We start from the raw sequence: 25,033 nt of genomic DNA on the forward strand, positions 1-25,033 counted from the left end.
AACATTAATTTTCAGAGTGAGGTTGGTATACTTTTGGAAGCACGGAATTTTTCATATTTTAAATCGTTTTTGATGTTGGGACTTTCGAATCGACGATCGCCTCCGTTAGACTTGATCTAGAGTATTTGAAGTACCTAGAAAATAAATTTTGTGATTTTTTGATATCATTTGTCTAGCGATCAAAGGGGCTCAAAATTAATAATTTTAATGGCCGTGTGAGCCGTTTGCAAGTTTAATGGTGCAGAAATATTCAAATCATATGAAATTTTGATAGAAAATTCTTTATACTATATAAAATAGGATCAATATCTTTAATCTAAAATTTTAATGTCATATCATCATATTTTAATTGTAAGATTTTTTGATTTTAAGCCCCTGAGATCACTAGGCAAATGATATTGAAAAATCGCAAAAATTATTTTTTAACTATTTCAAATATTTGAGATCAAATCTAACGAAACCGATCGTCAATTCGAAAGTCCCGACATCGAAAACGACTTGAAAGCGCGGAGGCCGGGCCCTGTGTTTCCACAAGCATATCGCCCTTACTCGTAATTTTCTTTAGTTGAGGGTTCGGTGTAGGGAAAATTTAATTTGGGGCAAAATTTGAGAGATTCAAAAATATTATTCACTCTTTTATATGTATGCTCTAAAAGAGAAAATAATTATCTAAGCATAAAAACCTATGCTTTACCAAATAATTATTTTATTATATCTAATTTAAATCATTTGATGGCAAGAAAAAATTATTAGATACGTGAAATTTAAAATTTAAACATAAATTTAGATATAAAATTTAAAAATTTTTAAAATTTAAAATAATATATATTTTGAAATTATAAATTAAAAATTAAGTTTAAATTTAAATTTTGAATTTATAATTAAAATTTGAGTCCGAAATCAGAATTAATAAGTAGGTTTTAGTTACTTCTGATTTTTTGATTCACGAAAATCAAAATATTAATTTTAAAAATTAAAATCAAATTTTTTTAAAAAAAATATTGTCAAACGCTTTATTCAAAAATAAATTATTTTTGGCCTTAAATTCACTTCTCAAAATCCAGAAAAAATATCCACGCGTCCAATAACTTATGTAAAAATGTATACGGAGACCCCTTCAATTTTAAGTTTTTTTCAAATAGCCCCCACTGCTATTGTTTTCTTTTCCCCACAACTTTTAATTTTCTTTTTGGCTAAATTATAGAAAATTTCTTATAAATACATATCTTTTCACTTTTCCTTCCTAACTTTAAAAAATTTATATTTTACCTCTCAACATTTCAAGTTGTTGCATTTAGTCCCTCCCTATCAGGGTTTCATCACCCCTCCATCCATTTTTTTATAATTTATATCAAAAATACCTTTGAAAATGACATAAATATATTAAAAAAAAAAATTTTACAAAAGAAATAAGGGTGATTTGATTTTTTTTCTCCTCTTCATTAATGTCATACTCCTCTTCCCCCATCTCCCACCCCCCGCGAAAATATTTTTAAATTTTAAGGGGTTAAAGTATATGTTTCTGAAAGTCATGGATGATACGTGAAAAATGAGTATTTACAGGAGATTTTTTGTAATTTAGCCTTCCCTTTTTCTATTTGAGTTTTTTATGCTCAATTAATTTAACTTTTTTAAATTTAATAACTCTGTTAGTTATTAGTCATAAATTGATCTAGTTTTATTTGTTAAAAAGTAATGAACATTATTAAATTTTCTAAATTCATATCCATAAATTTGACAAATTTCTCAAAGTTTTTTGTTTTTTAACTACAATCACTTAATTCTCCAAAAAATAGAAGTTGAACGGTCTCAATTACAAAGAAAAATAGTACTGGAGGTGCTATTTCAGAAGCTCCTATAGTTGAGGGGTCTTCCTATAATTTTACTAATTGCTTGGTGAGAAATATTATTCATACACCATAGTTGAGAGTGTATGATTTATACCTATCCATTTAATGCGTAAATTTATTGTACTTGTTATATAATGTGACAAAAAAAAATACATCACTCGTTAGATGAATGCGTGTAAAGCGTACACTCCGAAATAGCGCGTACAGATATTTTTCTGAAAAAATTTCAAATACCATCCTTTAGTTTTATATTTTCTCATGTTAGTACTCTATGATTTAAAAGGTGTCAATCTAGTGTCCTGTAATTTTATTTTTTTTTATTATCAATTTCACTAATTTTTTTCATTAAATCAATGATAAAATTAAAACTAAAGAATAGTAAAGTGAATATTTGATAAACCCAGCTAGATTACCTGAAGTTTTTTTTGTATATAATTAAACGAAAAAGCTGACGAAAAGATAAAAATAAAATTACAAAACATTAACTCGATACACTTTAAACTATGAAATTCTAAAGTGAGAAAATACGAAACCACATGGCATGGGTGGTATTTGAAGTTTACCATTTTTTTTTTTTTTTTTTTTTTTTTTTGTCCTCGCTGCTATAATTGACCCAAAATTTCATTTACAGCCCCCACGAATTCACATTTCGCATTTACACCCCCGAAACCTCTTATATAATCCCCTCCCCTCCCCCCACTCCCATGCAACAACAACAACACAAGCCCACCACAGCAACCATGTCGACTAAGGAGGAGGAGATAATGGCGAGCGAGAAGGCGAAGAAGGCGCCTTATGCCGACCCGCCGCCCGCAGAGCTGCTGGTCGAACATGGCGAGCTCCGGCGGTGGTCGCTGTACCGTGCGGCGATCGCGGAGTTCGTCGCCACCCTCCTCTTCGTCTATGTCGCCATCGCCACCGTCATCGGCTACAAGTCGCAGTCGCAGTCGAGCCCCTGCACGGGCGTCGGCTTCCTCGGCGTCGCCTGGGCCTTCGGCGGCATGATCTTCGTCCTCGTCTACTCCATCGCCGGCGTCTCCGGTAACTCCTTGAATAATCTTAGTCTTATAAAATCCATCAATCAAACATATTATTGTACCATCACGTACAATAGTACGTATGGTTTGAAACAAATATTATTTTGCTATCTTACTTACAACGGTATAAATTTACGGTAAAACTAAAGAGTGGCAAAGTGAAAATACGCTGAATCACATAACTTTGTAAACTGTTGCTGCTGCTGCAGGTGGGCATATAAACCCGGCGGTGACATTCGGGCTGCTGGTGGCGCGAAAGCTGTCGCTGGTGCGGGCAGCGCTGTACATAGCGGCGCAGTGCCTGGGAGCCATCTGCGGCGCCGGAATTGCGAAGGGGATCATGAAGCATCCCTACAACTCACTCGGCGGCGGCGCCAACGAGGTCGCCCCCGGATACTCCACGGGCGCCGCCCTCGGCGCAGAGATCGTCGGCACCTTCGTCCTCGTCTACACCGTCTTCGCCGCCACCGACCCCAAGCGCACCGCCCGCGACTCCTTCGTCCCCGTATGCCGTCCCTTGCCGCACTTAGATTCGCTTTATGCTGAATATGATTATTAAGAACACTGTTCTATAACAGCTTAAACTTTTAGAGAATAACAGTTATTTCATATTATTTAACGTACTATCAGAGCAAGAGTTTCTGAATTCGAATCCCGCCCGGACTCATTATTAATTTGGTTTGATTGATTTGGAGGGTATATTTGTAATGTAGGTTTTGGTGCCGCTGCCGATCGGGTTCGCGGTGTTTGTGGTGCACCTCGCGACCATTCCGATCACCGGAACAGGGATCAATCCGGCGAGGAGCCTCGGGCCGGCGGTCATCTACAACCAGCACAAGGCTTGGCATGATCATGTCAGTTACAGTGCTTGTTTTCTCCTCTTACTCTTTCCTCTATATATAATTGTAGGAATCTATATGCCCGAGGTAGAGATTTAACCTACAATCTCACAAAATAAGAGAATTTAGAATTGACTCTGATACCATGCATATTACTTAAAAATCGATCTAGTAGAAAACAGACTGGGAAATATATATTAACACCCCATGTTATTTCAAAATTAATTGATCTAGTAGAAAACAGATGTAAAAATATGTATTAATTAGAGCCTCTACACGTTACCCAGATATAGATCTAGTAGCAAAAGGACCTAGAAACATATATTAACACCCATACAAAAAATCAATTTAGTAGAAAATGAATCTAGAAATATGCATTAACACCCCTACTTACGTAACCTAGAAATATGTATATATTAGCATCCCTATAAAAAATCAATTTAGTAGAAAATAGACCGAAAAATATATATTAAGACCCCAGCGTACGTACATGATGGATATGAAAGACATATGAATTAAATTGATAGATAAAGTATAAGATAAAGATTTAACCTATATATAATTACGAAAATTTATATATTAAACCCACTAGATGTCAGAGGTGGGGCATTGAACCCACGACCTCACAGAATAAAAGAGTTTAGAATTGGCTCTAATGCTATGTTACTCAAAAAATTGATCTAGTAGGAAATAGGTCAAGAAATATATGTTAAACACTTTACATCAAAAGTATAACACATTCTCCTTTTAAATCATTGATTCTTCCAGAATAGCGTATAACGAGAATTAAACTCCTAACTCGCAATCACACAAGAAAGTACTCTTTGCATGAGTTAACAACAGATAACTTATACTTCTGACATCCAAACTGAGTGTTTACATTTTTTTTTTTTCTTTTCTTGTGATTACTTTTTAGAGTGTAATATTTCATGTGTGTTTGCATGCGTGCAGTGGATCTTTTGGGTGGGGCCACTGTTGGGGGCCGCATTGGCAGCGATTTACCACAAATACATTCTCAGAGGAGTAGCTCTGAAGGCTCTAGGCTCCTTCACAAGCCTCCCCACCACCTCCTAATCAATTCTCAATTACTCTCTCTCTCTCTCTCTCTCTCTCTCTCTCTCTCATTATTATCATTATTATTATTATTATTATTATTATTATCATTTACTTGTGAGTACATGTTGCGTGGTGTGGTGTGTGGAGTTGTAGTCCACTGGTGTGTGAATTTTTAACTGTTTCTTTACTTGCATGTGGAAGAGACAATAAGGTTGTGATTTAGTTATTTGATTTGTGTGGCATGGGGAGATTGTATGGGAAAAAGTTGTTGTAATATGCATGGTGATTTTAACTGTGCTATTTTCATTTTTCTATCCCTTAATTGGGCAGAACTTGAGACTTGTTTGGATGTCGGAATAAAATACTCAATAATAATTTATTCATTACAATTTTTTTTGTGTTTGAAAGCTATGAGTGTGATATTTTGCTCCTTCGAGAGTCTGGCATTTAATTTAGCAAGGATAGTATATTTTACTTATGGAAAGATTTATCTTATATATTTCAATGAAGACTGGTATCAATTCTAAATGTTTGATCACACTCTTCGTCTACGAAATGCTACATATATATAGGAATGGCAACGGGGTGGGGCTGGCTTAGGGGCTGTTCCTCATCCGTCTCTGTAGGTTTTTAGAATCCTCGTTCCTGCCAAATCCCTATTTCCCCCCCGTATCCTCACAAGGATCTGCACCACTGTAAAAACCCTACAGATTTTTTAAAAATATACTAAAGAAATTTTATTTAAAATTTAATAAAATTTAATTTAATTTTAATTCATATTAGCTTAAATTTTGTCCAATTATTAACTTTATCTTTTTTCCTATGTCAAATTATTAAGTATGACTCATCAAATAACTAAAAATATCTAGCAATCAAATATTATTTAACTTATATATTGTATAACAAATTAAATATGTTTAAAATGTTTAATTAAGTTTAAAATATATTAAAAATTAAAAATAATTTTTATATTTATAAATAAAATAATCATTATGTAATAATATGATATATTATTTCCCAAGGATCGGGTATCCCCAGTCCCCACTCCCATATCCCCGCACCTAGGGGTGGAAACGAGCCGAGCTCGAGCGAGCTTATGTCAGCTCAAATTCGGCTTGAAATTAATTTCGAGCCTAAATCTAGGCTCAAGCTCGGCTTGAAATTAATTAGAGCCGAGCTCGAGCGAGCCTAATTTCGAGTCGAGCCGAGCTCGAGCTCTAAACGAGCCGATCGAAATTCTCGACATTATATAATCAATAGTTAATTTTTATAAAACATTACCTACAATTTGATGCTACATGTCCAATAGTTTAAAATACAAAAAAATTATAAGAAATGTGAGCTAGGGTGACTTCCTGCCTGGATGAGAGTCTGAGAGAGAGAGAGAGAGAGAGAGGAAAAAAAGTAGGGATTTAGTAATTTGAATGTTATCATATTTTAGGGTTATGTGCAACAGTGAAAGTCTGAAAGAGAGAGTGTGTTATATAAATTTAGAGTTTGGCCCAATTGCACGATTGTACTTGTTGGGTTTATTTTATGGGCCAACAATAATAGCCCAAATTAAATTAAAGCCTATATATAATTAAAATACATTTTATATATATATATATATATATATATAGAGTCCAGCTATGGTGCTTGTAAAAGCACCAAACACTTGGTGCTTGTAAGTTTTTTACCATTAGATCTACTTCTCGGATCATTTTCAACCATTAGATTATACTATTCAACCAACCACCCACTCAACCCTAGGGGGCCCACATCATCCTAACCGCATATCTCTTAATCCAATGGCTAAAAATCTACAAGCACCAATAACTTGGTACTTTTAAAAGCATAGGAGCTCAATTCTATATATATATATATATATAGCTACTACATACTTTTATAAGTATGGTCTCTTGTATACTCATAAGTTTTCGACTCTTAGATTTATTCTATTAATCATTTTCATCCGTTAGATCATACTATTTAACCAACTACCCACTCAACCCTAGGGGACCACTATCATTCTAAGTGGGGGCCACCATCATCCTAACCACACATCACATCAATCAACGGTTAAAAATTTATAAGTACAAGGGGGTCTATACTCATAAGAGTATAGTAGCCTCAGCCTATATATATATATATATATTCGAGCTTTTCAAGCTTTTCGAGCCTAATTCGAACGAGCCGAGTAATACTCAAGCTCGGCTTGAAATGAATTTCGAGCCTTTTATTTTGTTCAAGCTCGGCTCATTTAATTTCGAGTCAAGCTCGAGCGAGCCGAATATCAAGCCGAACACGAGTCGAACGCGAGCCGGCTCGCTCGTTTGCCAGCCCTACCCGCACCGCGGGCTTGCCGAATAAAATATTCATGTATCTAAACAGGATCAATTTCTTTTTTAATTAAAAATTATGAAAAAAAATCTATTCTAGATATTTAATTACACGCAATATACTTCTTAAGCAAATCAAAAAAATATGTTAAATAAAATATTCCTACATCCAAATAAGGCCTAAATGGGCCTATACTACATAGAGCAAATCTTTTTTTTTTTTTTTGGTAACTACTATTCCGTATTGGAATAATAATATCCAATCAAAATCCTCTCACCTTTATAACAATACACAAACTGCTAAATTAAACTAATCAACCGTTTTTCTCTAAAAATTTAAGCTAGAATAATATTTTTAATAATTATATTAAATACTCTCCTTCGAATATGCGGGCATGGAAGGGTTCGAGACGGCCTCCACATATGCGGGCATGGAACCTTCTGAAAAACTGATCACAACAAAAGATTTTTTTTTTTTAAAAAAAGAGATCAACACGAAGAAAGGATTAGAAACAAGAATTTAAATGTCATGGCATGGGCCGTGCCGGAAACTTGCTGGCACGGTGCATGCCAAGTCGTGCCGATGCATGTCGGTTATAAAAAATATATGTATGCCGACACATAACCGTATGAAATATTTATTTTTTTAGCAACAAATTATGCTAATTATTTATTATATATTTTTAATCAAATCTTTTGAACTTTTTTGAAAAAGTTACTTACTAATTTCAAAAATAGGAGGTTTTGAGTTGTGTCATCGGCACAGGGGCTGAATCGTGCCAATATTTTACTGACAGCCGCCTGACACGATACGGCACAGTGAATACGGCTCGTCCCGATGGGCACTTTAATTCTTGATTAGAAAGGTAAAAAAGTTGTAAAATAAGATTGGATTTAATCCTCCTCCTTCAAGAAAATTAGGGTAGGCCATGTTTCGGTGACGAGTTTTGTTCATTTTGTCAAAATCACTTCCTAGAAGCATTAGCTTAATTGGATATGTTTTGCGAAAGTGTGGTGCATGCGAGCCGGCATTGAGACTCATCTTGCATGCACGGACGGTACTCCGTCGATCGACCGACAGTTTATCGACCGACCGTCGCCACCGCACACGCGATCACTGCAGCATCCTACAAGATTTGTCTCAACACACGGTCCAACACCGCACTCTTGCATGTGCAGATCATTTCCAAATGAAATCAATCAATCACCTTCGTTATCATAATGGAATAATAATGCACATAATTTGATAAAGGTTTGTTTTAATGCATTGACGAACATAGAGAGAGAGAGAGCTTCGCGGTGGAATCGCATCTGCGACGGATGCTAACGATCGCAGCAAGGATACGCACCACTGCATATGGAATTGATGCTCATGCGCGCAGATGGAGTTGTGAACATTCAATAACAGAAGAGGGAATCCAATGGTTGTATCATGATTAGATGGACCAATAAAACAGAGGGAAAAATGTATTTCGATTGTTGACTGTTGATGCCCAAAATTAGCACGCCACGATGTGGCCACGCACGAGCCAAAGAAATAAGGACACGTGGTATATCATCAAGAGCCAACAAGAAGGCACCTGAAGTTGGAGAGACCTTAGGTGGGAACAGGTGCCTAGAGATGGAGGGACCTTAGGCGGGAACGGTTGAAAAGTAGGGTATAACTTACGCGATCATGAGTACAGCACTTGTTGGAGGAAAATTCAAAATTCCTTAACCATTATTATTACTACTCAAATTTCTTAATTACTATTACTATTATTTTAATTTTTATTTATTAATTCTTTTATTCTCATTTATTAGTATTCATTGTTATTTATTTTAACTAATGAGATGGATTAATTAAGTGGAAACGGTTTCCACTATTGGAATCCGTTAAGGATTCCGATGTTCAACCCATTCTCTTTTTATATATTGAATTATTCCTCTACATACTGTTCATGATATATGAATATTGTAGAGAAAAGTAAAAGAGATGAAATTTTATTTTGTTTAATATTTTTATCATCGGGTGTTGAAAGAGTCTCCGTCAACCTCCTTCACGATCGTGCTCGCAGGACCGGTCGTACCTTGGGGTGTTATTTCCGGTTAATCCCGCATGTAAGGACGGGAATGCGCCTTAGGGCAGTGTCTCGTACGCTTCCGGATCAATTAAGTATTTATTTGGATTTAGCGGTTGGTTTATTTATTTTCATAATAAAATTAGTTAGATCTTTAATCACAATCAGATTTCTGTGCGGTATTTGTTCTAACAGCACTACCCCACGACTAAAACTAACAAATAATGTGGGTTGATAATAAAGTAATAATAATCTCATCTGCAATATTATTCTTACAGATTTGTTCCTACAAAAAACTATTTTTTATTTCTCTCTCTCCTTGCCTTCACTGCGGCACGTGCGGCGTACCTCATTGTTACCGTGACCGAGTGCCTCGCCTTCGACGTCACCGCCATTGTAGCTCCCATCATCATCATAGATAAAAAGAAGAGGGTGAAAAGATGACGGAACTTAATATTGAAATACAAATTATATATATGGGGTAAAAAGATTATTTTACCTTTTAACTAACAGTGGTTAGCTTTTTTAACTTATAATTATCTAAATTTTGATAATAAAAGAATATATTTGCAGATAGAAGGATATTTTGGAGGAATAACTCTAATAATGTAAATTTTGTAAGAATATATTTGCTATTTGATATTTTTGCAAGGAGGCATATGCAATTATCCCTATATTTAATTATAAAATATTGATTTCAAACTAAATTAAGTAGGTATAAGTTTTTAAATTTTATTTTCTAAAATTAATTTGTGCCAATAGAAAATAAAATCAACTAAATTGATTTCATATCACTGATTTTAATAGGATTTGATCAAGAAAATTTGGTTGGTTTGACTAAAATTGGATCGACTCACTAATTCAGTGGTTGAATCACCGATTCAAACGGTTCAAAATAGTTTTTTGACTTTTTCGATTTAAAAGATTGAATTATTAAACTTCATTTTGACCCATTGTGACGCAGCATATTTTCACTTGCCCCCCCATAGTTAAATATATTACACTTTGTCCTTGTATGGTTTATCTTATTTTTCTACTCTTTCACTGTGGTTCAAAACATATACTTAATTATCCTATGGTTCAGCGCATTTTTTTATTTTGTCATTCTATAATTTTTTAAAAAAAAAAATTTACATTGTCATCCTATTTGATATAAAATATTTGAATAAAATAAAAATTAAACTACAGAGAGCAAAGTGCAATTTTTTAATTCCTACTGCCTATTTTTTATCATGTCCAGGCCCTTTTTTTTTTCTTTATGAAAGTTCTTATTACACAGAAACTAGTCCATAATATTGTTACTTTGGTGTAAATTTTATACCCCTAAATTAATTCTAGGGTTGATAAAAACACTTTAAATTTTAGTTTAAAAAAACACGGCATGAAAAGTGAAAAAATGTGGGCCAATAAGAATTTATAAGTGTAAAATTTACACCAGTAAACTTCAAATTGCACCCCTGCGGTACAACGCATTTTTATTCTACCCCATATATTTTTTTTAATGTTGTCAATTGTTAAAAACTAATAATTTTCCAAATGATTTTCTATAAAACTAATTTTAAAATATCAAGCTATTTTAAATTTTTGTTCGCTACTGATCGCTATCTAATGCTATTAGACGAGTTGAAAAAAAATGAAACCAAAAGAAGTCTCTGAAATTTCAAACGAAGTCTAAGCCATTTTAGTCCGTTTGGTTGGAGGTTAAGGGGTGGAATAACCCCTTAAACCCCATTTTATCCTCAAACCTCAAATGGGTTATTCCAAGTTAGCTAATCCTACCAAACCCCAACCAAACACTATTTTCAATTCATAATAACCCACTATCCTTCTTATCCCACCTACTCCAACTAAACACTATTATTTACTATTCTGGACTAACTTCAACCCCCAACCAAACACAAAAATATTCTAACCCCACCTTAACCCTAAACTTAATCCTATCCCTGGAATAACTAATTTTTCCTTAACCACGAACCTAACGTTAAGAGTGTGGATTTAATTTTCAACTTTAACCAGTAAGAGCTTCGTTCACGTATTAGACGAAACAGAGTTGGAATAAAAAGCATGTAGAGATATGCTTTTTCATTTGATGTTTGTTGATAAAATTTATATTCAGATCAAGTCGTTACTACAGGCACAACATAATATTATGAAAAAACTTCAAATACCACTACTATAATTTTACGTTTTTTCACTTTAATACCCTATGGTTTAAAATGTATCACTCTAATATCCTGTGATTTTGTTTTGTTATTCTTTCCGTTATCCCCTCTGTTAATTTTTTCATTAAATCAGTAATAAAATTAAAACGGCAGGGTATTAAAATAAAAATTCGGTAAACCATAAAGTACTAAAGTGAATATTCGATAAACCATAGATAGGGTATCTGAAATTTTTTGGATATGATTTAACGGAGAGTTAGCGAAAGTGCTGACGAAAAGAAAAAAGTAAAACCACGGGATACTAAAGTGATATGCTTTAAACTATAGTGTACTAAAGTGAGAAAATACGAAATCACAAGGATGGTATTTGAAGTTTACCCTAATATTATTATTATATATTCAGATCAAGTCATTGCCAGTTTGCCACAGACACATCATCATGCCAGTAATTCCCAAACGAGCTCCAAAGGAAAACATACTTGAAATAAAAGAAGATCGAACCTGCAAGTGACTTCCAAACAAGCTCCAGAAAATACATAAAAGCAGATCAAGATAACATGTCAAACCCAGTTAAGCAACATCTACAGAATACAAGCAGTTTGTAGCATCATAAGATCGAGTTGTTCGAGTATTCATACCCTTCAAATTTAATGCAATAATTAACATGATTGTAGTTCTCAACATTCGTCAAAAAGTGAAGCGCAACCGAATCTATAAGAGCCTCAAATCTAGTACAAGTTTTAATGGTAAGATTTCGCTTTTGCTTAGCCAGTTAAGTGTTAAAGTAACAAGGCTTGGTATAAATACTACTTGCGGAAAAAAAAAAAGAAAAAAAAAAATCTTCGAGGTGCAGCAAGAAAATTCACCTCTGATTTCGTAACACGAGCATAATATATAGGCTAAAATTCTTTGATAGAACCCCGACGAACTAACTAAACTATTCTACCCACAGCAGATACATGTTCAATCAACGTCGGTCATGTTAGATTATAACAGATGATTCAACAATAGCATCTCTCAATACACCTTCGTGGATATTCTGCATGATTGAAGGAACCCAAAAATCTTCAGCAAAGATGAGATGATTGTTCTTCAGACAATTGGCTAATATGACTACCGAAAGCCTTTCCCTTGTATACAGATCAAATCGACAACGAAGGCAGGAGACTGACGGTAGATAAAATAGGAGGCTACGTATAATACTAGATGGCTAAATTGTTTCGTTGCCAAAAATATGAGCCATTGTCTTATCCTGTGAGCAGATTTTCTTTCAGACACATCAGTTCATTATACTGAATTCTCCATAAATATACGCAAAATTACGGCGATCATATATTTCACAATTTGACCGGCCTTTTCATCGAGTTCCCTCTAGTATAAGTACAATATCAGTAGACAGAAACCAAAAAAAAAAAAGAAAAAAAAAAAATCAGAAGCCAGTATCTTTGATTAATATGTCTAACCAAGCAATGTGAGTTCTTGTAGGTTTGAATTTCTCATATAATTAAAAGCACAGAAGACTGATTATGTGACGGTTAGAAAATTCACGTTTAGTCTTAGTAATTTCGGGGCTTTTATACTTACTAATTAGTTTTGGATGTCGGTTAAAAGCCTCAAAACTTTTCAAAAGGATTAAAAAAAAATGTAGAGATATAGAATAATCACAAGAAAACCAAATTTCAGCATATTTTCGTTGTTATAGAGTGATGATTTATACAACTTTTTTGAAGAAACAGGGGTTACCCTCCCTTTTCTCTGTTCAAGGCAAGAATGAAAAATTCAAACAAAACATAAATGATCCAGTTTTGTAACTTTTGTCCTATAGCGAAATCTGGCATACACTGAGAGATTACTTTACTTCTTCAAGAAATAGATTATCTCGTGAATTCATTTTGTTAGGAATTATCATATTTCTTGGAACTACTAGTTGAGCAGAACAATTAGTTTCCAGCTTACTATGCATTATATACCATGTTTGATTAGTCATCCAGCGGAAAATACATTGTAGAGCTTGCATCTACTAAGCCTCGTTCGTTATTGCTACCATTCGCCTGTTTTCTAAACGTAGCTTTTATGTTATAGAGTGCGCCAGGCGGATGGTGGAGTGCATACAACACATCAATGGGGTTTATTTGGCAACAATAAATTAAAAAGTAGTATTATTTTTTTTCGCTTCTTTGTATTTTCCAAAGAAAATGCCTTCGGCATCTGGCATAACTGCACCACAAGATACCGAACAATGACTAGTTGATAAGAGCATGAAAGTAGTCCCATTGACACATGGAACCACATAGAATCTTTGTTTATAGAAACAAAAAAAGGCAACAGCAACAACAATAACAACAACAACAACAAAGTGGATATAAATTTCTTATCTAATCCAACTCTAGTTATCCCTTAATGAAAATGGCAAAGTCGATTAAAATAGCCAATGCAAACCAAATAAATTTCCAGTGACACTACTCGCACCGTGGGCATACAAACAACAAACATTTACTATAAAAGTGAATTGGATCAAATGAAATATCGAGTACCGAATATGACATCAAACATCAAGACTAAATATGATGCTAGAGAGAACGCCGAGTCGTGATTGTCCCATCATCTTCATACACAAAAACTTTGTAGCATTTTGATAGATAATTCCTATTTCCGAAATTAATGGAGGGGAAACACTGAAAGATCCCTCCTTTACCATTTCCAGTTATTCCACAATCGATCAAAAGCATAACATGCTGATATAATGACAAGAACAGAGACAGAGAGAGAGAGAGAGAGTTGCTCATACTTGAGTCTTGAGGAGGTTCCTCCTAGCGAGAAATCTAGCGATCGGCGGCGTGAGGGCGATCGTGATCGGAACCCTAACAGGGAACAGGGCCTTGTTGCAGAGGATCGCCAGAGCTAGGGCTCCGCCGCTCGACGCAGCGAGCTCCGCCGTCCTGTTCCTCTTCTTCCTCTGCTGCTCCCACTCCTCCCCCGTTGCGGCGCCGCCGGGCGCCGCCGAGTCGGAGCCGTCCAAGACGACGGCTGGGTCGGCGGCGCCGGGATTATCGCCGGCGACGGAGGAGAGGCCGACCCTCTGGAAGATGCCCTCGACGTCGACGTTGTTCTTGATGGCGACGTATAGGCCGGTGATGGAGGCGGCGGAGACGGAGAGGTGGACGCCGAGCGCCACCTTGCCGTACTTCTTCATCAGCTCCTTCATCCGCGCCGAGAACGCCATTCTCCGACTGGATTAGGGTTAGGGTTAGGATTAGGGTTAGGGCTTCAACCGAGGCGAGGACGACGAAGGGTAGGGTTTTTGCTAGGGTTTATGAAACCCTCGCCCTCTAATGGGACTCAGAGGTAAACAACACCCAAGGGCGCGTTCGGTGTCGAGCGATATAGAAAAATCTCCCTGAGAACCCGGTTCATGATTGCAACCGGTACACCCACTCATTCCGTCCCTTCATCATTACTCAACCTTCGATCAACACCGTGCATTAAGGTAAAGCCTTTTCTTAAAATTAAAAGAAGTATGCACCGGGTGCAGGAAACAATTCCTCAGCTAACGTTATGATCAATCAGAACCGTTGGATTGTTGATGGGCGGACACTATTGCTTCCCCATCCTTTCGTTCATGGATTTTTTTTTTTTTTTGCATTTAAGTCCCTCATACATCCAAAATTACGCAAAACACCTTCTCTATTTATACTTGTATCTCCGCTTCTTCTTCTTCTTCTTCAATTGCCCTAATAAGCCCTAATGGAGGGAACCGAAGATGCGGCCCAAACCCTAGACGAGGAGCTTCGATCGCTCCTCCTCCCCGACCCACGAGATCTCCCCCCAATTCCCCCTTCCTCCGTGGAATCCAATTTCGCTCGTTACTTCGCCCCAGGTACTCCTAAAACCCTAGCAAAATTCGATCTGATAGAAGCAATTGGACCCGAAAACGAGAAACCCTAACCTTTTTTTCTGTTTTGGTACTCTTTGATTTGTTTGCAAACCTTTTCACAGATTTGTTAAAGCCCGGACATGATCAGTACGTCTATCGCCACGCCAATGGGTAGCTTAAAGCCTTAAACTTCCAAAGATTGCATTTTTGATCGTTTTTTGTTGCAATTTTGTGTTTTTTTTTTCTGGTTTGATTGATCTTTACTTGTGGTTTTGCGATTGAATTGTTAGTTTATGTGTGATTGGTTTGGCCCCGACCCACATTGCATTGAAGGAGGAAGGAGGGGTAACAGCTGTGGATTTCAATGTGGGGAAATCGGATCGGAGTGAGATGAAGGTCACGGGAAAGCGTAAAAGGGTATGTCAACTAGGGTTTGTTAACTTCATTCCTCAACTAATTGCTAGAATTGAGTCCCTAATCTTTCAATGACGTTCCGCTCTTCGTCGTTCCAATCTCAATGAAAAGATATATCTAGCCATTTTAGCGGAGAAATTACTAGTAAGTAGTAGCATTGTAAATGAATGTGCAGATTAGGGACTTAAAGGTAAATCGAAAGTTTGAGGACAAGTGAAATTAAGCTAAAAGGTTGAGGATCCGTAGTGTTGGGTAAATTGCTCTATTTGTTCCTGAATTTTAGTAAACTTCACTTTGGTCCTCGAACTTCCCAGTTTGAGAGTTGGCATCCGAAACTTTTAGAGTTGTTCCACTTTAGTTTAGTCCTAACTCTCGCTTTCAGTTAGAGAAAAATCATTCTTTGCGCCTGGCGCATCCATAAATCTACGAGCTGCAGTTCCATCAGCTCTCCGTTCATGTCATTTTTCCAATTTAACTACTTGATTTCTGAGTAATTAAAAGGCTGCGACTCTACTGGTCGCTGTGATTGAAATACAAGATAAATTCAAGGACCAATGAATATGTCATGTATGGGACCTACGGCGTACCAATTTAAGCATTAACTGTTCTGAAGTGAAACACTTTCAAAATCTCAGAGTTCGAATGCCGGACTTGAAGTTCGAGAACTTAATCCTGGGGGAGTAGTAGCACAGTTTACCCACAAGGACTGGATATTTTAGTTGAACGGCAAAATTTCTAAATCGTTATTTTTGTGGAACAGAATGCGCAGCACTTTGAATCGAACACAGCCCTCTGTAAAGTTTGTGCAAATGGTACATTCTATGTTGTGAGGTTTGTGTAACTGTGAGTTTCAGGTTGATTCAGATCAGTTACATTATGTCTGTCTTAAATAGGAAATGGTTGTGGTTATTACCTTCGCAGGTGCTGTGTGAAAGGTTCTCTTTTGGAGGTCAACAATCGGTTGATTAAGCAACCCGACCTGCTTAACTCTTCTGTGAGTATTGATTCATGCATGTCACCTTTTTACGATTAGATAGTTCATAGCAATTTCGCTCTCAAACAAAAATTGTATAAAAATATATTCATTAACTACTGTCTAGCATGTCATCCTTAGCTATTATGGAATCAACTTCGTGATCCCTAAATTGGAAAAGATAGAGGCAGTTGACTATTTTTCGCAAAAGATTTAAACTCTAAAGGTAGTCAAAGTTCTTCATTGACTGAAGAATATAACAATTTCTGATGTGCAGGCAGATAGAGAAGGATACATAGCAATAATCATGCCCAAACCATCAGATTGGCTTAAGATCAAGGACTCGTTATTGAGCTACGAAGAGTATAACAAGTTGAGAGGGCTTTGCTGATTCATTGGTAAGTATCTTCTGCAAACATTTATCATCGCCGAAATGATAAATGCTTGGAGACTGACATTGAGCTTATTGATCTCGGACAAATCATTCTTTTGTTACATTATACTCTCCTAAAAAGCGCGATACTTTTTATAGCTCAACTTGGTTATTATATGTTCTTTTCACTGCTTGAGGTACAAATTCATGCATCACATTGACCGCCCCTAAAGAAACAATCCTTTTGCTCCTTTCCTCATGAATCACGCCACTGGGATCTCCGAGCACAAAATTTTTCATTGTTCATGCTACAAATTCTCAATAATGTTTTCTTCCCAAAATGTACATCGATTTTTGTTGAAAAATTAACTAGAGTTTCTTTTTTGTTAGAGAGAAGATAAGAGACAGTTCTTTAGGCATGTAGCTGCTGGTGTTCTTAGATGCATTATCTTTATATAGAATCCATTCGGTTGCTATGGTGAACCTAAAAATGCCGGTTTCCGCGCGGAAGCACTTGTCTAACTTTTTAAGGGCATCTTGATGCAGAATTTTAGGGCAGTTTCTTGAAGTCAAACTGGAGATCAGCATCACGGTAGGAACTCGGCGGCGACTTTTACTCGCTGTCCTTCTTACCATGTTGTAGGCTTTGGGTTTGGAGGTTGGGTGACAATTGTTGCTGTTATTTATCCGAACACCGCAAAACTCGCGAGCAAGCAATCTTCTGATGCTGCATAAGGAGGATACCTTTCACCAGGCTCATCAGCTAAAATAACTCAATGGTTCGACTTCCGATTCATCGTAAAGGCGAGGTGTACAAGAACAGTTTGTGTTGCCTAATTAACATTTAGGTGTTCTGTGTACTTCTAGAAATAAGCTTTATTTGCTTTGAAAACATGATGCTGATTTTCATGTTTTCAAACTGGAAAATAAATGACCTGATGTTTCATAAATCCATCTGTGTTGGTTCTGCCCTGTTAATGCTTAGTTTGTGTTCTTTCCTCTGAACGATTACTGTTATTTGTTTTAATTTGTTTCACAGAAATAACATCTTTCTGAGACTTAGATATTGTTAGATTTTTCAGAAGCAGCTCTAATTTGAAATTTTTGTTTGATAAATTGAGCTCGAAACTGTGCTTGAACTCTAGTGCGTTGATTAAACCAGTCGAATTCGAGCAAGCTTGCGAGCTGAGAGCTTTTCTCACACCCTCAGATCCGATGCAGGGTAAACATTAAAATCACACCCACACTAGACTCATGCAGGATTGAATTCCCTGCACCTACCAATGTTGGGTTAAAGGATGTTGGGACAAAAATGGTAAAGATATGCTTCTTGATTTATGATGGGGCAAAAAAATTACAGATCTTAATCAATCTCTTCAAAAGATACTGACATGGAAATTAGATGACAATTCATTTCTCTGTAAATTGGAGAAATTTAACCAAACGAATTAAATTGCTCCAAAATGCAAAGGTTTAGGGACCCAACTATAATAACTGAAAAGTTGCATACCAAAGTGAAACTATGCCAAAGGGTTGCAATTTACCACAAAAAATTTTGCATTAATACAAATATATTTTCAAACCATGATCCGTTTTACATATAATTCTACTAAAGAAATTCAAAAATAGCATCCACAGAGGGTAAAGCTCCAAATCATTTCGCAGAGCATATGACGTAGAGCGAAACTTCACCATGTCTTATTCCTCTTACTATTGGCATAATATCCTGCACGATTCAAAGGAATAATAAATATAATTTGTTGAAATACAAATATTAGAAACGCTATTCTTCAGCAGCATAAGCTTTTAGAGAAATTAATTTTTTTTCACATTATTTAACATGATATTAGAGCAGGAAGTCCTGAGTTCGAGTTCCACCAGGCTACTTTGCTTCACTTTATTTCCGCCCGTTTAATTATTAGACATAGGAGAAAGTATTGAAAACACCGTTCTTACGCAATTTTCTTGATTAGTAATCATTTAGATTGTTAGGTGTCGAGTTCGATCTCGACAAGTTGAATGTTTCCTTGAAGGGAAGAGGCCTTGCATAGCGGCATGAAGGAGAAACCATCCAAAATTTTCGAACACTTCAAGCCCCACTTTACCATCAAGAATTCAATCAGATGATGCCCACTGTAGAATGAATGTCAATTCATTAAAAGAAATTGCTGATAACTTCGGTTACAAGATGAAATTAAATAGCAGAGAGATGAAAACCTTCGGTTTTGGTATGTTGTTATGAAGACTGCCCCAGGAGAACTTTGCAGGAGAAAAGCAACAGTGGCAAAGAGATCGTCGAAATCTTATCAAACAAGGTTAACCTGAATTTGAGCTGAGAAAAGTTGATTAAAAATAAATTTATAATGAACTTAAGTATTCATAGTCCCACCAGTTGAATCGTAGAATACATCAGCGCCGAGAACAATACTGGGGTTCAAATCGAAGATAGGATCGTCCCACTCTCCCCAGGTAATTCCAAGTATCTGCACCATAACAGAATGGTGAGGCGTAAGAGCAAGTCAACAGCTTGTAAGGCAGTAAAGAAAGGTTGGTTTTCTGGGCGGAAGTGTACTTTGCAGTTGACTTTGTTGAGATTGCATATGCTTCTCATGTTCTTCATAACCTGCCAATCAAAAAACCCATACGATTCAAATTGCTTAAAGACCTAAAAAGAGCAGGAAAAAGCTACGTGCAACAAAGCCCCAATACGCAAAGTGAGCTAAATTCACCTAGATCGAAAACTTTAAATGTTAGATCACTGAAAGACACCACCAGTGCACTGTATAGACCCTTATGGCTAAATAATAAAATGATTTTTTTTTTTTAAATTTAGGGGAGAAGAAGATAACTATCCTCCTCAAGCAACATATTCTGGACATAAAATGAATACCAACTTAGCTAAACCATTCAGTGTCTAGAATTGTTTCTGCGGTAAACTGCACTTGAGGTTCCAAACCTTTTGACAAGGTTTTATTTAGTATCTAACCTATTAATTGTTGCACTTTCATTCCTAACCTTTCATATTTGTTGCAATCTTTGATCCTTCGTTAAAATTTTTTATTAAATCGCAGAGAACAAAATTGCTTCTTCCTTAAGTATGTATGCGTCCTGACAACTATTCTTCAATAGCGGAGACAATAGGAGGTTGTGGATCCAATGATTTGGGTTTTTCACTTAGACCTGGAGAGCAGTGGGAGCAGCTTTTAGATAGAAGAGGCTGTTCAATTAATCAGGATTTCAAAGAAAATGATTTGACTGCAGCAAACAATAAAGGCCACGGACCCAAATGTAGTAATTGAAACGTTGTGGAACAAAATGAAGCCTTGTGAGAAGGTTGAGGATCCCCTGGTGCAAAGAACAAGACAAAGACCTCACCTCTTTGTCCTCTGACTTATCTGTTAGCACAACATTTGCTCCAACTTTAGCAGCTACTAACCCAGGCAATGAGGTTCCAGCACCAAGCTGCAGGTTAGGGGGATAAAGGATAAAAAAAGCTAGGTCTATCATCATCAGTCAAACTACGTATTCATTCTTATTAAATACTACAAAAATTGACATACGTCAAATTACAGATGTATTGTTTATGATATCAGTGTTTCCACGTTGTTATACACTGGAATGGAGAGCAAAATAGTCTGCCCACAAATAAAGGGAAAAACGATGAGAAAAGAAACTCAATAAATGAATAAAATTACATAAATGAGTCAGAATGCTTTCAGTAAGTTCTGAGGAACTCAATACTTTAACTTTTTCATTTGCCGGATATGCATTAAAATCCGCAGATCACTCCAAGAGATCTGTCCTTGTGATGCGTATCAAAATTCCCTCTCATCAGGCACACGTATGTATTGCACTGCTCATCCGATACGAAAAAATGTGGAAGCATGGGATCTTCAATACTTCTAAAAGTGTTCTAGGTCAAGTCTTTCTCTATGTAATATACGATAGATAATCAAGATAGTTGTATTTGCCTATCATAGAGCCTGTTTGGCCTTGCGATTGCGCCCACATTTGTTGTGTGCAACCGTAAGCCAAGGCTTTTTGAGAGGCCCCAATTTCAGACCTTTCTCAAAAAGCTCTGCAGGTAGCACCACTGAGTCAAACAGGCCCACATTCTACAAAGGAAAAGGAAGAAAACTTGTGACCCAGATGATATTCCATTCTTCTAAAGTCTTACAGGTTAAGCTGGCTAAATACCAATGGTCGAACAAATAGAAAATGACGTTCAAGAACCAATAAAATAAACACCAGTCTGGCTAGTATTTTCAATTGCGCCCTATGAAACTATACTACAAATGCTATAAGCCAACTGTGTAGTAACATATGATCTTAAATATTATACAGTATGTTCAATTACTCTACCATCTATCTATAAACTACTATTAATCCCCATGGCCTTATGCTGATGTGGCCTAACCCCCTTAATTTTATAATTATTTTTAAAAAAATTGACTAGATTCTTTTTTTTTCTTTTTGTTTTGGGGAAAGATGGACAGTCATCTCTTTACATTTGGGCGTATGTGCCCCACCGAGAAGATGGACCGTCATCTCTTTAATTTAGGAGTGTGCGCCCCACCGAGAAAATGGACCGTCATCTCTGTCTTTTTTTTTTCCTTTTACTATACCTCTCTCTTTATTTCTCTCTTCTTCTTCATGTTATCGTTCTTTTTTTAGTTTTTTGGATTTTGTTCTCACGTGCTTTCATTTTCTTTCTTTGATCAGGGTCTTGAGCTCTCCATACCTACAACACCTGCCATCCTCTACCCACGTACATGTATGTTTATTTTCTTTTTCTCTCTTTTTATTTAATTATTAAACAAAAAATACATTATTATAGTGGTTTGAGTTTTTTTAGGGAAAAAAAAAACTCTTTTCTCAACCACAAAAAAGAAATGCTTTGAAAACTCTTATATTGATTGTAATATATAATCTACTTAGGAATGCAAACGGGGTGGATCTGGGGGCGGGAGGGTTCCCCCACCTTCCGCTCCATTTTTTGTTGGGGTGGGGCGGATTCAGAACGGATTATTTTTTTTTTTATTTTTGGCTCCCACTTACCGCCCATTCACGGCGAATCAGGGCAGGAGCAGATTTTTTGACGGATCGGGGCGGATTTAAGGAAGAAAAGGGTCTCCCGCCTCCCGCTCCATTTACTTGGCGGATCGGGACGGATTCGGAGCGGGTTATATTTTTCTATATTTTTTGTTCCGACTTACCACCCTATTCGGGTGGATCGGGGCGAGAGCTCCACCAACCTAGATCCATTTGCATCCCTAAATCTACTTTATTCACAATAAATAAGCTATATTATTTCATCAACAGTATATAAAAGCAATATTCCCCACCGATCTTTTTAATTACTTTTTCTCAAATTGACTGGATTTTTTTCCCCTTTTTTCTCCATTTTTTTTTTTGTTGACTGAAGATGGACTGTCATCGTTATGAATGCTACCCGTTGTCCAATGCTTTGTCGTTTCGCCATTTCTTCTACCAATGAATGCTGCCCATGGTTTAAATATGGACTAAATTTATACATCAAGTAAAAATATTAATTTTTTTCTTACATTTTAGTAGATTACGTATCTTTAGTTTTACAATAGCATCTACTCACTATAAAGTTCGTGTCATTGTACTATATCTGCTAAATAGATGTGAAAATGATATGTCTCTAATCCCTTCTCTTTTTTATAATATTGTACAACATTATTTCAAATTCTCGCTTCATTAATATATACCCGCTGCAACACGCGGGCCACTACATTAGTAAGCATGAAGAGTAAAATGAAGTAATGTTCATGTATAGAGTAAGCTCAATCCGCAAAATGACCCAAAGGAAACTAACAATGATATTGGTGTGATTATAGCTGAGGTCACAAGCGTGAGAATCAATTACAATTTTAAACATGTGGAAAATTTACGATACCTCAACCACAGTGCTTCCTGAAAATCTTAATCTCTGCTGCCACACATACTCAGCAAGAATGATGCTACAAGGCCAGACAAACATTCCATAGTCTTCTTGCATGTTCTGTTGATACAAATATGTATCATCACATAGAATGACAGGACACCAAAGTGGAGGGTATGCAGACACGAAGTATGGAATGCATCAACATGAAAAAAAATATAAAAAAAGAAAATAGTAAAAGTTCACATCTAAGTGGCTAGAAGACCATAGTTTAGCCTTAAAAAGCAAGAAATCTCATGAAGATAACATGCCCCTATCATGGAGGCAAAAAATGGAAGAAACTAATTCTCTTTGTTATGTACGGAATACCTGGTCGCAATTCACTTCAGAAACAAATTTATGAAGTGTGATTAGACTAATCTATAACGAGGTTGATGATATTTGGTTGCAATAACTCAAGCATATAAAGTTCTGACAACTTAATGTTCTTTTTGTTTATATCATGTTACATACGATTCCTAATTTTCAATATAATAACACCTACAATTCCAGATGGGATCCATTTATACACTTTATAAAATCCACTCTTTGGTCTAACACCCAAAAGGAAAACACATTTGAACATCTTAACACACCAAGGTCCACACCAAGGGTCTATTTAAAATGCATGAATATCTTACCCTCCATACATCCTTTGTTCACACAAAAGGCGTGTGGTAGTCAGTTGATGGGAGTATGAAAATATGCCTGCAACAGCATCATATATATTGCTTCTAAATCATTTTAACTTGGAATTTTATATATCTCATCACAGGTAGAAAGATTTGTTTCCAAAGAAAGATTATTATGCAGACCATGCAATGGACTAAATCATGTGTTGCAATCACAAGAAAAGGAAGTGGCTAATCACATAGGCTTAAGCACCTCGGTTAACTTATTTTTGACATCCGAACAGGCCCTTGCTTATAAAAGAACCATTTTAAAGCTTTAATTTTACTATTATTGTTAAAGAATATGAAACGACCATTATTCTCCACAAGCTTAAGTTACCAGAGAACAGTGTTTTTAGTATTTTATATTCAATACTCCCCCTCACGTCTGGACTCGAGATATTTTGATAGGCTCAAGATGTGGATTTAAATCAAATTGAAAGAAATTAATAATATTAGGAGTCTGGTGGGACTCGGAACTTTACAAATCATGCTCAGATACTATGTTAAAGAATATGAAGCGGCCATTATTCTCCAAGAGCTGAAGCTACCAAAGACCGGTAATTTTAATATGTTGTATTCAACAAATATAACGCTTCTCAATCTTTAATCATATCAAGGCATTTTGTCGGGGAACAGTAAGCAAAAAAAGAAAAAGAAAATTATAAGTGGTGACACTTCCAAGAGTTTAAAGTTTAAACCTTTTCTACATATGCATCTAAGAAGTTAAACGCCAAATAACAACTCTCGTACCAAAAACACTAAACTATTACAATTAACTTCCTTCTTAAGCATTCCATCGAACACGTTATAGCCATCTCGTTAATAGAGCTTAAACCCTTCTACATATGCATCTAAGAAGTTAAACACTAAATAGCTCTTCTCATACCAAAACTTTAACATCCCTCTTAAGCATTTCATCGAACACCTTATGACCGTCTCCGCAAACACACCACCATTTGAATCATTATGAGAGAGAGAGAGAGAGAGAGAGAGGGTTTCGAGTGGGTGACCTCGATGATGTCGACATAGAACTCGTGGTCCTCGTCGGAGGAGGCGCCGCCGAAGAAGTGGCGGGATATGGTGGTCATGGAGGAGGAGCCGCCGCCGCCTCCGCCGGTGGCGGCGGGGCTCCGGTGCGCCGCCGATGGCGGCCGCGGCGGCGACGCGGCGTCGTCCATAAAACGAACGCAACCGTCGGAAGGGGAAAATGGGCTGAGCCCCTCAAGTAAGCCAATTTTGAATTTTCCCCCTCTCAACTCAAGAAACTTCTAATTTTTGTGAAGGGTAAATTGCACGTTCGGTCCTCAAACTATAAGATGTCTGACAATCGATCCTCAAACCGTAATAAACTTATTTATTATAATTTTGGATAAATTACATCGTTCGGACCTCCAACTATGACTTAAATAATACTTTGATCCTCAAATTTTATTTTTTTTTATAATTTACTGGT

At 36.4% G+C, this 25,033-nt stretch overlaps 4 protein-coding genes and 1 long non-coding RNA gene across 8 annotated transcripts; 3 read left to right on the top strand and 2 right to left on the bottom strand.

The window, feature by feature from the left end:
* Positions 2,543-5,171, top strand: LOC109713056 (probable aquaporin PIP2-6). Its single transcript, XM_020237010.1, has 4 exons — positions 2,543-2,891; positions 3,097-3,392; positions 3,601-3,741; positions 4,678-5,171. The coding sequence occupies exons 1-4, from the start codon at positions 2,555-2,557 to the stop codon at positions 4,798-4,800; spliced, it is 897 nt and encodes a 298-aa protein (XP_020092599.1). The 5' UTR covers positions 2,543-2,554; the 3' UTR covers positions 4,801-5,171.
* Positions 13,745-14,673, bottom strand: LOC109713129. Its single transcript, XM_020237096.1, has one exon. The coding sequence runs from the start codon at positions 14,546-14,548 to the stop codon at positions 14,108-14,110; it is 441 nt and encodes a 146-aa protein (XP_020092685.1). The 5' UTR covers positions 14,549-14,673; the 3' UTR covers positions 13,745-14,107.
* Positions 15,021-17,964, top strand: LOC109713128 (protein Simiate). The gene is made up of 7 exons (XM_020237095.1): positions 15,021-15,202; positions 15,322-15,370; positions 15,490-15,616; positions 16,374-16,444; positions 16,535-16,607; positions 16,864-16,984; positions 17,506-17,964. Exons 1-6 carry the CDS (start codon positions 15,070-15,072, stop codon positions 16,975-16,977), a joined length of 567 nt encoding a protein of 188 aa, XP_020092684.1. The 5' UTR covers positions 15,021-15,069; the 3' UTR covers positions 16,978-16,984; positions 17,506-17,964.
* Positions 18,467-24,948, bottom strand: LOC109712354 (methyltransferase-like protein 23). Of its 4 annotated transcripts, XM_020235878.1 has the most exons (8): positions 24,591-24,931; positions 22,883-22,987; positions 20,335-20,421; positions 19,532-19,582; positions 19,349-19,442; positions 19,177-19,261; positions 18,916-19,092; positions 18,467-18,685 (listed from the first exon to the last, which is right to left on the bottom strand). In XM_020235878.1, exons 1-7 carry the CDS (start codon positions 24,756-24,758, stop codon positions 18,948-18,950), a joined length of 735 nt encoding a protein of 244 aa, XP_020091467.1. In that variant the 5' UTR covers positions 24,759-24,931; the 3' UTR covers positions 18,467-18,685; positions 18,916-18,947. The 4 variants fall into 4 exon arrangements, 3 of the variants coding, with proteins under 3 accessions (XP_020091467.1, XP_020091468.1, XP_020091469.1); XM_020235879.1 differs by lacking the exon at positions 20,335-20,421 and having other exon boundaries at positions 24,591-24,932; XR_002216823.1 differs by lacking the exon at positions 18,467-18,685 and having other exon boundaries at positions 19,028-19,092; positions 19,177-19,291; positions 24,591-24,948.
* Positions 21,166-22,435, top strand: LOC109712356. The gene is made up of 2 exons (XR_002216824.1): positions 21,166-21,733; positions 22,039-22,435. It is a non-coding gene; the product is annotated as an uncharacterized LOC109712356 (long non-coding RNA).

This window comes from Ananas comosus, linkage group 7 (assembly GCF_001540865.1).
Source record: "Ananas comosus cultivar F153 linkage group 7, ASM154086v1, whole genome shotgun sequence".
NCBI classification, from domain to species: domain Eukaryota; kingdom Viridiplantae; phylum Streptophyta; class Magnoliopsida; order Poales; family Bromeliaceae; genus Ananas; species Ananas comosus.